The 17,126-nt window shown below is 51.7% G+C and overlaps 1 protein-coding gene across 1 annotated transcript in view; it reads right to left on the bottom strand.

Moving 5' to 3' along the window:
* Positions 1-9,100: 9,100 nt before the first annotated feature.
* The window catches only part of BCAS3 (BCAS3 microtubule associated cell migration factor), a 368,528-nt gene continuing 360,502 nt past the window's right edge, over positions 9,101-17,126 (bottom strand). Inside the window, exon 26 of the mRNA XM_086475025.1 lies at positions 9,101-9,461. Coding sequence (XP_086331151.1) covers positions 9,313-9,461 — 149 coding nt within the window. The 3' untranslated portion in view covers positions 9,101-9,312. The remainder of the gene's footprint in view (positions 9,462-17,126) is intronic.

Raw genomic sequence — 17,126 nt, 5'->3', positions numbered from 1 at the left:
AAAATCACCGTCTCGTGTTTATGGGAGAGTGCATTTCACTGCTGAGAAAATAAAAACATCCAGAATAAATCACAGGCAGGAATATGCTTTCTTATTGCACCTGTCCATTTTGTGGGTGTTTCATCATGAACAAATCTGACGTAAACCCAGCACTGCATGGAAGGGCCAGCTCTCACCATTTTTATTCACATTTCTTCAAAAGCCCAGCACTCCTCTGAGCCGCTCTCTGCCAGGAGCACAGAAAGGTGGAGCAGGGCTCTGCAGACAGGACAGACTTCCCATCTTTTAATTTTTAAAATAAGTCTGCAAACTCAACCTGCCATGGGGCAATGCCCCATCATGGCCCTGGCTCCAGCACCCTGCCGGATTAGGTGCCTGGGCACCGCTGCTTGCGTTTCATTTTCTCATTGCCCAGCCTTTTCCTTGCTCCTCTGCAAGTGCTATCCTCTTGCGTCGACCACCCTGGGGGATTTGGGCACGCAGTAAGCATGCCAAAACCTGCCACCCTGAAGTCCCTCCTCTCCCATCTTCTCGCCCGCATGTGCTCTGCAGCACCAGCAGGTTGCTCTCCAGGAGTGTTTTCCATGGATACCTCAACGGAGGCGGCACAAATAACAATTAAATAACAGTCCCGATGCCGGGTTGCCGGCACAAAGCAAGCAATTGCCCTTCACGCAGGTCACTAATCTCTTGACACATGGTCTTTGAGACCTGGGCCACGGAGAGGGAGGCTGAAAGGGAAGAAAAGATAGTGGGGACAATGGCAGGGATGCCGGCCAGCTAATAACCCCTCTCCCAGCTTTGTCTGGGTACACTCAGCGCTACGCTGGGATCAATTCACCTCAGCAGAAAAAAACCACACTCCTGCACCCGCCAAGAGGCTGATGTCTGCCCCTGCTGTGGGTGCCCTGTGAGGATCCCAGCTCGCCGGGCTAAGTGCAAAGCTAGAGGCGCTGCAGGTATTAATAGCCCCCATTTTGTAGCCAGCAGTAATTCCCTCCTGTGTTTTCCCCTCCACGCTGAAAACAAACCCTTCACTTGATCCGTTTGTCCTCTCCAGTTGCCATCTGTCTTCCATCCTTCAAATCTCACCTTAAAAACAGTGCCTCTTGAGCAAATCCTCCCCGCCGTCCCCGCGCGCCGTCTCGCCCGGCGCAGGCCTGGCACTACAAGCACTCATTGAAGTGAAGGGGATTTGAGAGCGCGCAGGACACGGCGGGATTAAGGCCACAGATTGCGCTCCCTGGGCCACACCGTGCCTGCAGAGCAAAGCCCTGGCCCTGCAGCGCTGCCTGCCTGATGCCACCAGCCCTGAGCCCAGGGCTCTTCTGCTCCCTTCGCTCGGCTGCTTCTCCTTCGCACCGGCGAGGTGGGGCTTTGCCATGCTGGGGCATCACCATCCCTCTGCCCTTCATGTGCTGGTGGGATGGAGGGAAGCACCTGTGCCGACCTCCCCGGCTGCCTCTGGGTGCCTTCCTCTGCAGATGGAAGCAGCAGAGGTCACCTCCCCAGCCCTGGCGAGGAGGCACGGGGGTGTTTCGAGCAGGGGCTGCTGTTTGCACAGATGTGGCGGGTTCTGTCCCACCTCGCCGTGTGCCGTCCCGCACCACCCAGAGGCAGCATCTGCGGGGCGGCCCCGGCCAAGCCCGTGAATCACGAGCACATCAAAGCACCGGCAGCGCAAGCACTAACAACCCTGGCAGCCGGCTCGGAGCGGACAGTGCCTGCGCAGATGTTCAGCAGCAGCTTTTCTCAATTACAAAGAGCAGCAGAATTTACCAGAAAGCCCAGGGAAGGGAAGGAGTCCTGGCCAGCGGAAGGGCCACAGCAAAGAGCCCACGCATCCCTTGTAGCTTCGTGGGCCGGGTCAGACCGGCACATCATCACCTCCCTCCATTTTAGCACTGGTGTTACATTACCCCATGTTTCCCTGCAGCCCTCGCTCTGGGGGTCACCTGCTCCCATCAAAATCTTGGTCTTCTTTTGAAACACCCCACCTTGCAGGGCTTCATGGGCCTAGAGGAGGGCTCAGACATGACCACATCTGATCCAAACCTTTGGAGCCAGTGAGATTCCTCCTGGAAAATAAACCCACATGATTTCAAAGCCAATCGCGTGACCTACGGCAGGGCGACGCGTGGTGTTTTTCGGTTGAGCCTGGCAAGGGCAGCCCTGATCCTGCCCAGTTCCCACAAACACGGTGAACTACCAGGAGCAGGAGTCTCGTGGTCCGGCCAGCTGCCTGGGTGGGACAACGGCATCACTCCCACATGACGGCTGGACTTTCCCCTTTCGACAGCAAAAAGAGCGAAACTCAATGTACCTCAAGAGGAGGCTGCAACGTGGACACCCCTCGCGTGGATTGAGAGGCAGCGGGACGTGCCCAGTCCTCCCTGCCTGTGTCCTGTGGAGGGAGTCAGGGGAGAGGGTGTGAGGTGGAGCAGGGAGGCAGGGCATGGGTCCAGCTCTTCACCCTGGGCCGCAGGTGCTGCCTCTGGTTTTCTGCTTGAATGAAGCTGCTGGTCTGAACGTGGCTCGTAACCTTCAGCCCACAGCAAAACCTTGCCAAAGTCCTTTCCCCAGGTTGTTCAAAAATGAACGCGCTCAGCTGTCGTTTCCCCCCGGGACTGTCAGGTACAGCACATCACAGGGGCCGGTGAAATGCTGTGGTGCTGGGCCGGAGACCTCTCCTTGTCAGAGGATGCAGAGACACTTGTTCTCCCTCCAAAACACATCGGGGAGTCCCCATCCCCCTGACCCCCGAGGTGCATTGAAGTGAAAACAGGATCGGTTCTTCCCTCAGCCTGCTTCCCATGGCATGGAGCGGGAGCGGAGCCCCACGAGCTAGCACTTCTCACCTGTCCAGAGAAGGGGCTGGAGGGAGAGGGGCCACGGTGGGAGCAGGATTAGCACCCACTTGGCACTGGGTTGTTGCACAGGCATGGCTGGCACCGACCTTTTATTAACATCCTATAATAATATTGTAAATAGTCACTGGGCAGTAATTACATCCTATAAAAGAAGCAGCAGCCTGTGGTTTGAGCCAGGACTGGTTCATGACACTCGTTTTAAAGAGACATTTCATGTCTTGTTTATAGATTAGATTTTAACCTGACAACCTCTTAACATTGTATTAAATTAGAAATTAACTTCGTATGACTGCTCACCATATAATTGACCTACTGATAGGCTGAGTGCTAGAGAATATTTAAGATACCTTTCAGACAGCAAAGTTCCCAAGAAAATTCAGAGCCTCCTTCTTGATCTAGTCCAGGTCTTTGCTATTAATTAGTATTTATGATCAGGTGGCAGTGGTGCTTCCCGCGGAGGGAGGGCTGCCAGGAAGCAGGATCCCTACTGCGCCATGCCCATCCCTGGGGGTGTGATGAAACCAAATGGGATGGGTGGAAGAAGGCAGAGAGGGGACAGGGAAGGCTGCAAGCCCCCCATCCTTCCCGCTGCGGTGACCAGAGTGAGACCTTCCTGCAGTCGCTCCAGCCAGAGCTGCTGGGAGATGAACCTGTCAGGGCTGGAGCTGCCACCTTCGAGGGAGCCAGATCCTGCAAGGCGCTGAGCGCACGCTGGGAATTGCTGAGCATCAGTAGTTCCCAGCCATAGCTGGGAGCCCTGAAGGACTTGGCTCATAGGGCCTTTGCCATGGGCGCAGGCACAGGACTGTCCCCGGTGCGGGGCAGGGCAGGCAGGCAGCTCCGCAGCCAGAGGAATGGTCCTGGTCCACGGCACAAACAGGCCATATGCAGGCAGCTTACCTTGGCCCGCTTGGAGGACACTCATGCCTGCGACCTGCTTGTCACCTGCACAAGGCCATCAGGGTTTTAGTGTAATTTCCTGCAGCAGAAATTTCAAAGAAAGGCAAAAACTCAGCCTGGGAACTCACCGACAGATGCACAGCTTCAAATTACACTTGAGCCCAGCGAAGGACAGGGTGGCAACGGGTGGGACAATATCGACGCCCAGGCACAGCCAGGAATGGCCGTGTGTCCTGAAGGGTGGGGGGACATGCAGCACATCCCCCAGGCTGTATCCTGCAGTGGGAAACACCAGCTCCAGCGCTGACCTTGCTTGCAGACGGCACTGGAGGAACAAGGCTGCAGCCGGGCACTGCACGCGACAAGGGTGGCAGCGACCCTGCCTCATCCATGGTCCAGCTCTGGAGCTGGGGACTTGTATCCCTACTATGTCCTGCCCTTTGCTTTCACCAGGGTGAAGGCATTTTCTGGTAAAAGCGAAACCTGCTCCCAAGACGTGGAGGAGGCGGGAGTGCTGAGCAGGAACAAACCCAGGAACATCAGCTAAAGGAGGTTTTACCCTGTTGGGCCGGGAGGGTTCTTCAATATGACCCTCAGTTTATACTTATATTCAGTTAATGTTAAGGAGCAGCATGAGATTAAATGGCCCCTGTGCTGTTTTATGAAAGGCTTAGAATACGTTTACAACCAGCTTTGCATAACAGCAGCAGAGACCCTGCACCCCAACCCTGCACACGCACTCGCTGCTTTGCCCCTCACTTCGGCTGTGAAGCTGCTTGGGGATGTGGTCGCTACCTCTGCCAGCGTGGCAGGGCCCTGCCTGCCCCCTGTGAGGCTCAGGCAGCGCACCCCTCCCCGGAGGCATCGCCTCAACCTTCGTCTTCTGCTGCTTCATTTGCCCCCGCAGCTGGACTCCCCAGCCGTGTGCCGTTTCGCCTGGTTTTGGCTTTTCTGGCTGAGCAGTGCAGACATCCCCCCTCCCCACGCCGGCAGGGCTGCAGGAATGCAGCACCTTCATCTCCTAATGCTTTCTGGCTGGGGCTGAAGGCACTGGGGGAGGCAAAAACCAAGGGTGAAGACCCAGCCAGCGCTGGGGCAGCCAAATGGTTTTACACCAGAGCCAGCGCGGGGTGACGGTGGCGGCAAGCACTGCCTGGGCTGTGCTGCGCCGCAGCTCCCGGGCAGGGACAGGTGAGGGGCACAGCCGAAGCCTCTTGTCTCTGGCTAATTCTATTCTCACCAGCTCGGCTCCTACAAATGGAGGCCAGGGAGCTCAGAGACGGGGTTCGTGCAGTTACCAGGACAGAGGCGCTGCCGCTGCAGACACAGGCTTGTCCCGGTGCCTTTTCCATCTGTGGAACAGGCCAAGCGGTGGATTCAATTATTTTTTCCTAGCACATAAGTCAGTAATCATTTATTGCATTACAAAAACCCTCATCTCCACAACTTTTGTTCCCATTTTATCCAATTAAAACTCAGGGAAAAAATACTAAGTTTCATTTTCTTCTTTTTGCAATCACAAAGCCCCGATCTCAGCTCCATTGACTCGCTAATTGTAAGCACTCAAATGGTTGGGTTTAAAGTTACACTTAGCAGCTGTGAAACATTAGGGTGAAGTGATTACAACCTACTGGAGGATACCGAACATTTTTACAATATCTCAGGAGCATAAGGGAAAGACAACAGGAAATGGCGCAAACTTTCCTACCCTGCTCAGCAACAAGCCAGAGCAAAGAAGCAAGAAAATAAATGTAGAGACGCGGCGCAGATGCAGCTTGGATCCTCAAAAAGTGACTAAGGAAGCCCCGGGTGTTTACCCCCATGCTCGGAGGGGGCAGAGAGGAGGGGGAGCAGCGTTCAGGGATTTCACAGCTGCACTTTGCAGCAAAACCCTCCTCCGAGCGCTCTGTTGAGGAAGGAGGACGGAGATCTCAGCCGTGTTTTGCCCTCGGTCGGTTCCCCTTGCTGGCCTGCCTTCTCGCAGCCTCGTTGCCAGCAACATTTGTTCTCGGGCTCGCTAACACTGCTTAGGGCAGGACAACCAGAAGGTGGTGGAGATGGGGAGCAGGATGGTGTTTGTCAGCTTTGTTTGGGCAGAGCACCATCCTCCATCGGAGCTCATCAGAACTGGGCTTTGTCCGCAAAGCAAACGAAGCCTGAGCCCCACGTGCTCTGCAAAGCGCTGGGAAACACCAGCCCCACTGGTTATGCCCAGGCGCTGGACTGGTTCTGAGATTTGATTTCATTTGAACTTCAAGCTGTCATGTTTGGAGAACCTTTGACTTTCCACTTCTTTTCAAACAGTAAAACATTCCCCCTCCCATGATTTAAGCACGCTACATACGTGTGTTTATTACAGAAACCAGGGTAGGATAAGAAAGCAGTATTTCATGTTAATTCATGAAATCTGAACTCAACTTTTAATAGAAGAGCTCCACTTTATGCGCAGAGTGATATACAGTCCGCCCCGCTTTAAATGAGACGTTTTGCCTTTTGAACTCAGCAGGAGGCCACTGCTTACTACTACTGGAAACAGTTTAAAAACCTGCAAGTCCGGCATGTCTTTTGGGCTCTTTTTGAGCCAGTGGTTTATATCATGGCACAACATTCTTGCTGGGCTGCCTGTGACCGCCTGCTAGCTGCTGCGATTGAAAACCCATCGTTTCAGAAACTCACCTGGATTATTTCTACAACAACGGGAGACACTTGTCCAAAACCCTGCAAAGACCACGAGCCTCTGGGTTTTTTTTTGCTTTAAGTGGGCTTTGGATCAGGTCGCTAGACTGAAAACCTGATTGCATTAAAGTCAGGGGCAAACCTCCCTTCGGAGCAGCTTCTAGACATCATCAACGAGCAGCAATATTCTGGGCTGGTACCTCGCTGCTGAGGTTAAGGTGGAGGAAAGGTGTTGTTGCAGAAAAGCACCCAGTTGAAATGGGGGCTTTTGTGTGTGTGCTAAAGGCAGGGGCCATTGCTGGGAGCCAGGCACACACCGCGGGGATGTGCTGGATCAGACCCTATAGAGTTATCGTTGCAACACACTTGGCTTTCACGGGCTCACTGAAGAGCTGGAACTCGGTGGTTATTCTGCTGGGTCATCTGTGAAAGTATCAAACTAAAGTTAAATTAGCCACCTCATAGCAGTGCTTTTTTTTTTTTTTAAAAAATTTTTTTTTTTTAAGCTCTAGGCTTTCTTAACAGTTTGGCCACGGGGCTATCAACAGTGGGGAATTTAGGACATTCTTTTCAATGAACCAGACTGAAAATATTTTGGTACGGCCCCAGTTTGTAGGGCTTCCCCCCGCCCCCCCTTTAAACAAAACATCCTGATTCAAAGGAGCTTCTTGCAGACTGGGAATTTCCACATGGCCGTATTGCAGCACTTATAAAAAGTGATTTAATGCCTGCCAACAACAAATACATTTCCAATGACACCACTCTGCGTTAGGCGCTATCCTACTTCGTGTGCTCAGCAAGAACCAGCAACCAAGCTGTCCGAGGCAGGAGGGAGAAGAGCGGTCGCCTTCCTTTGCAAGAACTTTGCCCCTTACGGCTGCTCCTTGGAAAGCCTGAAAGGAAACAAGCATCACGGTGACAACACAATCCCTTCTGTATGTGTTAATCTGGATTTTGTTTGAACTTTTGGAGCTGACCTTGGCTTGAACTGTGTTAAAAATCCTGACTGGTGTGGACTGACTTGACCCTGCAGTCCCATTTGTCCACAGTGCCAACCCTACCCTCAGCCCCTTACTTGAAGCCATTATTTTACTGACATAAAAGAAACAGCGCTACGGCAGATATAGCCAGCGGGATGGAGCTGTGAGTACTTACTTAGGGGCAAACTCTCCTCTGATTTCATCTCAAGGAAGTTTTTTTTTTTGCTTGAGAAAGGACTGACTGAAAACCAAGCAAGAAACTGAAATTATTGCTGCAGTCTCTCAGTTTTTATTAGTGGTTTCCAAGCCTGGAGAGAGAGGGGAAAAAATAAAAAAAGCTTCTGAGATCCAGAGTTGCGGCGTTACAGTTAAAAATGAAAAAAACCAAGTCCAAGACTAAATTTGGTATTTGGTGTTTAGGGATACAGTAGGAAGAGGGTGGTCGGTTCTGTATCACTCAGTGTGGCTGGTTTAAGCTATAAGAGTGCAAAAAGATTTGTGGGTTTAGATAGTTTCCTCTCATTGCCATGACTCAAACGGCTTCTATTAAAAACAAGTAGTGGGAAGGAAATTTCATAAGCTGACAGTCCCATCTCACTCTCTGCTTCCTGACACAAGTTGGCTGAGATATAGGAATTCATGTGGTTACTATGTGCGAGCCCATGACTATTTTATCAGCAGAGTTATGCGGTGCTAGTTTTGACTGTGCACGGTCAGTAGGGTATATAATATCGGTTCCGGCTGTTACGTGGGTTCTGCAAAGCCTCTTATAGGTGATCCTGGAACACAGCAGAAGGAGGTTGGTGCCTCTGCTTCCAGCACACCTGGTCCTTGTCCCACCGAAATCAGTGGGGCGAAGAAGCAGGGCCCCAACCAACACAAGGAGCTGGGGTCAGACGCCTGAACACAGATGGGTGTTGATTTTCAGAGGGGCTAAGGGGGTGCAAAGCACACCACTTAAGTCTCTAATTTTTAAAAATCCTGTCCTTGCACACCAGGATGAGAAAGCAGGGAGGCAAAACCAAGCTAGACTGGCTGCATAACATCCACTGATGGCTTTAATTAAAGCCCTCAACTTAGTAAATATGTGCACAGTCTGGTCCAGGAAGATAGACGAAGCCCACAGCCAGCCCAGTAACACTCCATGAACGTTTCTTGTTTAACTTAGATTTATTCAATGACACATGCATTTCTGGACAGATTATCTGAGTTCCAATGAACAACTTTTATAACCAAATATGAGAAATTTGTGACTGCAGTTAGTCAATTAAGTACATTTCTAAAATACATGACTAGAAGAAAACCGGAGCAATAGAGATAATTCTTCCAAAGAACAAAAAGAAACATTTCCATTTGTAATACTCCTGGCATCGATGAGTATCAGTGGGGAAGGAGGGCAGCAAGGAGATGCAACGAGGAAGGAATAATATTATCAACCCTGTCTACAGAAAGTCCTCCAGTTTCCAGTCTCTCCAGTTCATTCGTTAATGCTCGGCACTTTTGCAAATGGCAAGAGCTCCTCTGAGTTACGGAGATTCCTTTCATCTCTCAACATGAAAAAGCAGAGAACGGTCCTGAAACCATGTGCTTGACCAAAAATGGCTTAGAAATACTTCTCCTCAACGAACCTCTTCCTGAACACAGCGAAAAAAGAAGCCGCAGAGCTATCAGGATTGAAGACAGAGCCTCTTCATATTGCACAGGAACACAAAGTCAAGATTTTGTGAGTATGTTTCAGGAAGGTTTAAGAGTCATCAATATTTATCAGGGTAACAAGAACCATCCAGCACAGCGGTGAACTGGCAGGTGACAGACACATCGGGATTGTTGAGGCGGAGAGGTGGCTCGTTACCCTGTCTGGATCTCTCCTTGGATGTTTGGTTAATTTAAGGGAATCCCGTGGGGAAAAGGCTGAGGGGCTGGTTTTCGTTAGTTGGGAGGGGCGATCTGTAGCCATCGAAGTTGCGTGGGATACTGCCGCTGGTGGAACCGGAGCTGTTACTGAGTGTCTCTATGCTTCCCTCTCGCTGAAGCTCTGCAAGAAGAGAGAGCAGGTCCTGGTTAGCATTTCAGATAAACCCGGAATGCCATTAGCGGCCGCTTTATTGACAAATCTGTTTATTGTGTCATTGCTCTAACATTTGCTCGTCATCCATCTTTTCTGAGGTGATCTGACGAATCACTCCAGAGGCATCCCAGCTCCTGGTTCTACTTCTCTGCCGGGCTCACAGCTCAGCTGAGCCAAAGCGGAGCTGGACGGAGACATTACACACTGCCCGGCAGAGCAGCCCCTTTCCTGGGCATGAGGCTGCTGACTTATGACATGTCAGGACTCGATAGTGGGGATGCTCACGGCTGAACTAAGTAGGATGTGAAGGGTATGGTGGCAGATAATGAAACATCTTTCCTCTGCAGCAATGCTGCTGAGATGGTGGGGAAGGGGGAGTGGCAGCAACACCAGTGGTGCGTACCAGCGGTGCATAACCACTGTGATTCTCCACCTTGGGAACACCAGGGACTTTCCACAACCCTTTATCCTGCACAGACAGACATAAATAACTCTGCTTTTTCAAGCCAAAGAGAAAATATCCTCATTCCTATGTGCCTGAGCTGTGCCTCAAAGCAAAAGAGAAAGCAGGCCTGACCGTGGCTCTCCCTCTCCCGGTCACATACATCCAGACATCTCCCCTCGCTGACCTCCCAAAGCCTTTCTTGCTCCCTAATCTCGAAACACGAGCATTTTTGTGTGTGCAGAGCATCGTTTCTAACCGTGGCCTCTCTGTGAGCCACTTGAACCCAACAGTTGACTCAGTGGCAGCGTGCAGCAGCGCCGCTGGGCAGCATCACCCCGGCCAGCACTCAGCGGTGGCATGCAGCGGTGAGATTAGGCAGAGCCCCACGTACACGACAGGAATCCTCTCCCGGACGCGCGGTGACAGGCTACACGAAATGTTCTGGCGAGTTGCAACGCGCAGCCCGGGGTGCGACTTCCGACGGCTGCTTCTGCGCAGCCTGCGCTGGAGGGGACGGGACGGGGATAGGAGCTTTGGGCACATTCCTCTGCTGCCAAAGGGGAAAGAAAAAAAGCCCTCCTTTGCCGCGCGCTGCGGTGTCGTGCATGTAAGGCACAGGGGGCAACCCCCCCGAGCAGACAGGCCGCTCTCCCTGTTCCTGCAGCAGGAGTTTTGCTTGGATGGGGGCGGCAAGAAGCCGCAGGTGTCGGAGCTGGAGGAGCGGTGCCTGCTTTGCTCTCTGCACCTCCGCTGTTTGCACACCTCTGTCTCACGCCGGGATATTTAACCTTTTGTAAACACCACCACAGTCCTTTTGCTGCAACTGGACTCCATGATAAGGACATACCTATCCACAAAGCACACGGCAAAAGCAGAAAGTCAGTTCTTTGCTAAAACAAAAAAGCATCCTGCCCCAGCATCCTCGGACACCGCACAGCTCCTGTTTGCTACCTGGGCACTGCAGGGACAGCAGCCAGGCGAGCGCACACCTAGCAAACGAGGGCTCAGGGATTTAATCCTTGATCATGGAGGTAACTTGCAATGGAGATAATCCGCCCGGGATACACGAAAAACAAATCAGCAGGAAACCGGTCACCCTACAAGCGGCGATGACAATGACCTCAGCTCTATTAATCACCATTTCTCGCCAGTATTCGGTGAAGGAATGTCCATGTCTAAACCTCTTCATTTTCCTCACATCCTTACTCTCCCATGAGTTCAGGAAGTAAAAACAGTAATTTAAATCAGAAATGAGTGGCGTATCCCACACTAATACTGCGCTTATCCTGTCTGATTTGGGGCTTTTATCTCCCTCTGCACACAGCTGGCTTCAGTTAAATGTCCCACGTCAGAGCTCTCGAGTGCTGGGCAGCCATCGGTGCACTGGGCAGGCTGGGGCTCCCCCAAACACTGTTTGGGCCGCTGAACTCCTCAAGGGGCTGCTTCGCTCGCTCTCTCTTTTTAAGCTATAATTGATTTTCAGGCAAATGTTGTGTTTTCAGTAACCGTAGCAAAAGAAGAGAGAGAGAAGGAGTAAGGGAGCACGTCTCCCCGTGGCTCCTGCGTGGCCGTTTCTGCCCCTTGGGCTGTGGGGCCAAGCTCTTGCCTGCCAGCTCCCGCCTGTCCTTGGCCACGCCGCCTCCTGCCTGTCCTTCGGTGACTTGTGCGGGACCGCACGCATGCCGGGATGGGATTTTGGGGAATTCGGGCTTGCCGGGTGGCTTTCTGGGGGCTGTGGGATTTCTGCAGCCGGCAGCATTTGTCACCTCTGCGGGGACTGCCAGGGGGTGGCACTGCAGAGACTGATGCCAGCCAGGAAAACGGCATGGACAACTCGGGGAGGCAGAGCGGTGGGCGCAGGGCCTGGCTGGGGAGTCTGGGGTCCCACAGCTCCGGCTTGGCACCGCCGCTGCTCCCACCCTGCTGCTCCCCTTGCTGCTGTCAGGCACGTAAACCCCTTCAGTTAGCAAAGGAGAGGGACAAAAGAGGGGGTAAAAGAGAGGCAAAGGCTCAAGAGGAACTGGAGGGGAAGTTTTCCAGCCCTCAAGCCTGCATGGAGCCCACTTTGGGTTCGAAAGGGGTGAGGCTAAAAACCAGGGGAGCTCCCGCATCCCAGCTGCCATCCCAAGCGCTGCGGATGGTAAAAGCACACATTCCTCCGGGCAAACGAGTCCGGGCGCTCTCAAACAGCCCCGCGCTGCGAACCCGCTCGTTCTGGAACTAATTATACGGCGAGGCAGACGAGCAATGTATTTTGATACCTAAGAAAGCATTGTAAAACTCCTGACCGCTGCAGCAGAAAGCACTGCCGTGCTCAGGAAATTGGGCTCTTGCCCTCGCCCGGGCCTGGCTCTCGTGCACGGCTGGGTCACGCGAGATGTGCAATTAGCCATTACACGGTCACCAGGGACTACCTGTGCTGCACGTATGACCCCTAGGATCACAGTCAGCACGTTTTCCTACATTCCCCCAAATTAGTCCATTTTTTTCCCCAGCTGTTTCATTAACAAAAAATATAATTAGGAAAAAAAAAAAAGTCTAACGCAAATTATTATCTTTACTCCCAGACCTTCCAGCAGACCAGGGCATATGTACAGGAACATTGATGCCATCCCCATGGGAAGCTCATACCAGACTGGGAACAGCTCCACGACATGGGGACACCCTTCCTGTTATGAGGTAAAAAAACTGGGGGATGATTTCTGATAGACCCGATGCCTGGATGGACCCAACAAGTGCGGAAGGAGCCATCACAGCCTTCGGTCTGTTGGGTATCAGGAGAGGCAGGTGCCTACAGACAGGCAGTGCAGGCAGTGCTGCCCTCCCACTGCCCCGGGACGGAGCAGCCGAGCCCTGCGGCACAGCTGAAAGAAGGTGAAATACTTCCCAGCCCTAAATAAGACGTGTCACGCCACCGGTCAGACCCCTGATGTCCTCTGTGTGGGGAACACACTTGCTGAAAAAAACACAGGACAGAAGCAAAAACCAGGATCCTCCTATGGGAAGATGAGGGCGAGCGGCAGGAGAGCCTGGTGCAGTGTCGGCCACGAAGGACCAAGGCTCAGCACGGTGCTGGCAGAGCAGGACGCGCTGCCCGGCGAGTGAGATTTCGTTCACTTCAGTGGACTTACGCCAGGAACGGACTTGGCCCCAGCATGTCTGAGGGTTATTGTATCTGCATTCCCCCATGCATATACTGTCGAGATGTATTAACTTCCTTAAATGTACCAGTAAAACAACCTCTTATGATACACTTTAATGAACTTGTACAGTAGCCAACAAATTGTGCATCATATAAAACCCATTCGGCCTTATAGACTCTCTGGCTATTTTGTAATAACTGCAATTTGCTTCTGCTGAAGCAAGATAACCAGGGTTGAGAAGTCAGGCTTTGCAGAAACCTAAATATTTGATCTGGGGGGAGGGTGGGTGGGAGAAGGAAGAAAGGGGCCTCTGGGAGCTATTTATGGGGTCAAAATAACATGAGACCTGTTCTTCTCGTAGCATTTCCAACATGAAGGAAATGAAATACTGTGAGAAGACCAGCACTTGCATTATTTTGGCCCCATAAATGGCTCCCTGAGGCTTTCAAAAGCCCGTGAAAAACAAACACAAATACAAATAAATGCTAATACTGGAAACGTAAATACTAAAACCTGCCCATGTCCCCGGGGGAAACAACTCACAAAGTCCTGACTGCCCTAAAAACAAAACAAAAAAAAAGATGGGGGAAAAAAAGACGAAGGAGCAGGAACATCTGCTGAAGCCATGAGGAGAAAGTCACTTCAGGGGAGCTGGGAACAGCCCTGCCTGCGCTTTTGACGGTAACAGTAATGGGCACCGCTGGCATCACCCAGGGTCCCAGAATAACCGGGATTTTCAGGGCACACACGCTTTCCGCCATGGTGAAGGCAGCAGCGCTAAAGATCCTCACCGCTGCCGGTGTAGGCAGGAGCTGCCGTTGAGAGCTGGGGGAAGGTGGCACAGCGAGCGGCCGGCCAGGGTCCCCAGCCCACCCAGGGGGGCAGCTGTCCCCCTCCCACGTCGCAGCACGTCTGGGGGGCTGCGGAAGCACCGATGCTGCTTGGAGAACAACGGGGCATCAAAGGTGCTGCGAAGCAAACGCTGGCTGCTTTCTGCTTGGCGTGACTTCCAGCGGGCCTGCCCGCAGACCGGCACCAGCGCAGCCTCCCTGTGGCATTGCAAGAGAAATTGAAAATGAAACCTCCCACAAAACATTCCTTTCTGCTAATATTCCCAAACACCACGCTGCAGCCTGATGGTCCTGTCCCTTGTTCTGCTGCCCAAGGCACTCTCCACTGTTCCCAAGCTGGCTGCCAAGGCGGAGGGGAGGAAAAAGAGGAGGAGGAGCTGCTCTGTGGACAGCCTGCTGTCCTCAGGTCTGGGGGAGCGGTGCCGTCCCCCGTCCAGCAGGGTGGCTGCACCCTCAATTCCAGAAAGCTCCAGGAACTGTCAAAGGACCCCATCAAATCTAGAAAGGTACAAAGCCCTGCCAAGCTTAAATGTGAAACCATTTTATGTGGCGCATTAATTCAATGCCTGAAGAAAATCTATATAGCTCTCTTTTGCCCGGAACACTCATAAATTATGCTGCCTTTCTTGTTCGTGCTCTCTCTGTAGTGGTCCACTTGAAGCCGTGGTATCTCCTTTATGTCTACTCAAAAATCTCATCTCCAGTGCATTATTTCTTCTAATGGTTTTTCCTTTCTCTCTGTTTGCTTTCCCCCGTTAAGCACAGTTTCAAAATATCCTCCAAAATCATTTGCTGGAAGAGCTGACCCTTTCCTCTTACCTACCGAGGGCTGCCCAGGCTCCCGCACAGCCCGGCGGAGCCGCAGCCGGGATAAATGATACAATGACAGCAGCCTGATGTGTCAGGGCAGCGGGGAAGCGGCAGCAACTCTGAATACAAGAATTATTCTTCATCATCTCAAACTGTCACAACACATTACCCTCAAAGCCGCAGCTCGCTGAAGGAGTGACCCTGGACTGAATGGGAGAGTGCTCGGGGAAAGAACTAATTGTAGCCTCTTTTCACACGTCAGTCACTTTTCACAGCACCAAGCCTTTCAAGCTCAACTAATGTCAAGTTCCCTTTTCCTTTTGCTGGGCTGAGTATTTCTGATTTTTAAGGATGGCATTTTTAAAGGAACAAGGTCTCTGGCGAGGGATGAGGCCAGGGAGGGGAGGGAAGGAAGCGTCGGCGTGAGCACGCATCAGAAAGTCCATCAGACGCCTGAAGACTCGTTAGGAATTAGACAATTAACAAGTAGGAATGCAGGAAGTGGGGTAATGGCCAGCAGGGCTTGAATCTCCTCGATTTCATTTCTGTCATTCATGGCAATTGTTTCGGGGAGCTTTCCGGGCTCTGCCGTGCGCCAAGGGGGCTGTGAGCGCGGGAACTTGCTCTGCCCCCTCCCCAAAATGAGGATGGCAAGACAGGCCTTTCCAGTGGCGGGGAAGAGAAACAAGGTGCTGCTCACTAAAACCACCTCTCCTCAGCCATGAGCAGCTTTTGAATGAATGGCTAGAAGGCCAAAATTAGAGCCTCATTTTAAAATCAAAGATAATTTCCTCCATTTGGAGGAGAAGTGAGAAGACTCCCTGCAGGCAGAGCTCTCAGGATGACAGCCCGGTCTGTGCTCCTGGGCAGGCAAACGTAAGGGCCCTTCATACCTTCTTGTCTTTAACCGAAATCCTAAAATATTCTGCGGCAAGGACTGTTTTTTCCCCCTTGCATTTGCACAATGCCTATCACGGGGGGATTTGCAAAGCTGACTGGGGCTTCCGAGTGTTACTTATTAACTGTAATGAATAATAATTATGTAGCTTCTGCCATCTGGATTCTCATTCAAAAGGATCCTATATAAAGCGAACACTAAAAGGCAATTTGTATTAACACAATGGAAGTCTTGAGGATCTCTTAAACTGTTTGTAATTTACACAACGCTCCCCAGTGAATGGATTAGTTAAACATTTTTATTTTACTGATTGCTGTCGAAGGGAGCGGGACGTGCTTCCCCGGAGGAGCTCACCCCGGCCCCCGACAGGCGGCTTCTGCTCCCCTGTACGCCAACACGCACTTTTACACGTAAGCTCTCCATCTTTCAGTGTTTAGACAACATCCCAAACTCAGCTGGACACTTTTGGCTCTACTTCTGCATGAACATTCACTACGAACATCATAACCGGTCCCCACAGGAGCCAGTGCCGCTGCCTGGGATGGGCACGGTGCAGCCCAAGGCAGAAAACGACTCAAAAGCTGATGTGAGGTCGTAAACCGAACCAGGACGCAGAAATACCGCCCCTAACACAAAGGCTTGGAAATTGCATTACTGCTACTGCAGTTGCAGGTTTTTCTTGGGTATTCCCTTCTTCTTTTTTTTTTTTTTTTTTTTATGAAATGCAATTATGCTAACGAGGGAGCTCTAATTATAATCCATCTCCACCACCCTTGGCGGCTGCTCCGAGGCGAGAACCCGCGGAGCTGGCTCCAGCCCCGCTGGCGGCTGTGGCCCCGCACAGGGACCTGCCGGCGGCGAGGGCAGAGGGGGGCACCGCCCCCCCGGGGGAACCTCCGCTTTTGGGTATTCGGATAAGCAAAAATCGTTAATATTAAACTGTAGTGAAACAAAAGCACCAAGTACTTGTTAAAGCTCTTAATTTTCCAAGATCCTTTTAATTTGAGATGGCTGAAAAGAAATTTCTGGGCAAATGCATTTGTCCATTGCTCCTTTCCAAAGGCAGCATAGACAGAAAGTCGGATCCCAGCTTTATATGTTACTATAATGTTTACAAGTTCGTATGATCATGATAATGTTTAAAAGTCAATTAAACCTGCTCTCTGCCCCCAGCCCCGCTCCTGCAGAAGCCATTAACCCGTGCCAGTTCCCCCCGTGCTCTGGCAACCAGCGCAGGCAGCTGCGGGGACTGATTTCCTGCGATGCTTTGGGTGGCCACGATGGACCTGCTCCTAGAAATGTTTCTTTTTCCTTTTTTTTTAAGCCAGCAGTTTGAGAAAAAAGATTTTAAACGCCATTCAAAAGAGGAAACGTAACACTATGGCATTTGAACACTGAAAATCAATTCCTGTATTAAAACAGTTTCATCCTGCTGCAACCTGAAAGATGTTGAGACACCACAAAAGCACGTACATTAAATTTGCA

This window comes from Leptosomus discolor, chromosome 18, assembly GCF_034619465.1.
Source record: "Leptosomus discolor isolate bLepDis1 chromosome 18, bLepDis1.hap2, whole genome shotgun sequence".
NCBI classification, from domain to species: Eukaryota; Metazoa; Chordata; class Aves; order Leptosomiformes; family Leptosomidae; genus Leptosomus; species Leptosomus discolor.
This window is presented reverse-complemented; position numbering and strand designations above follow the sequence as displayed.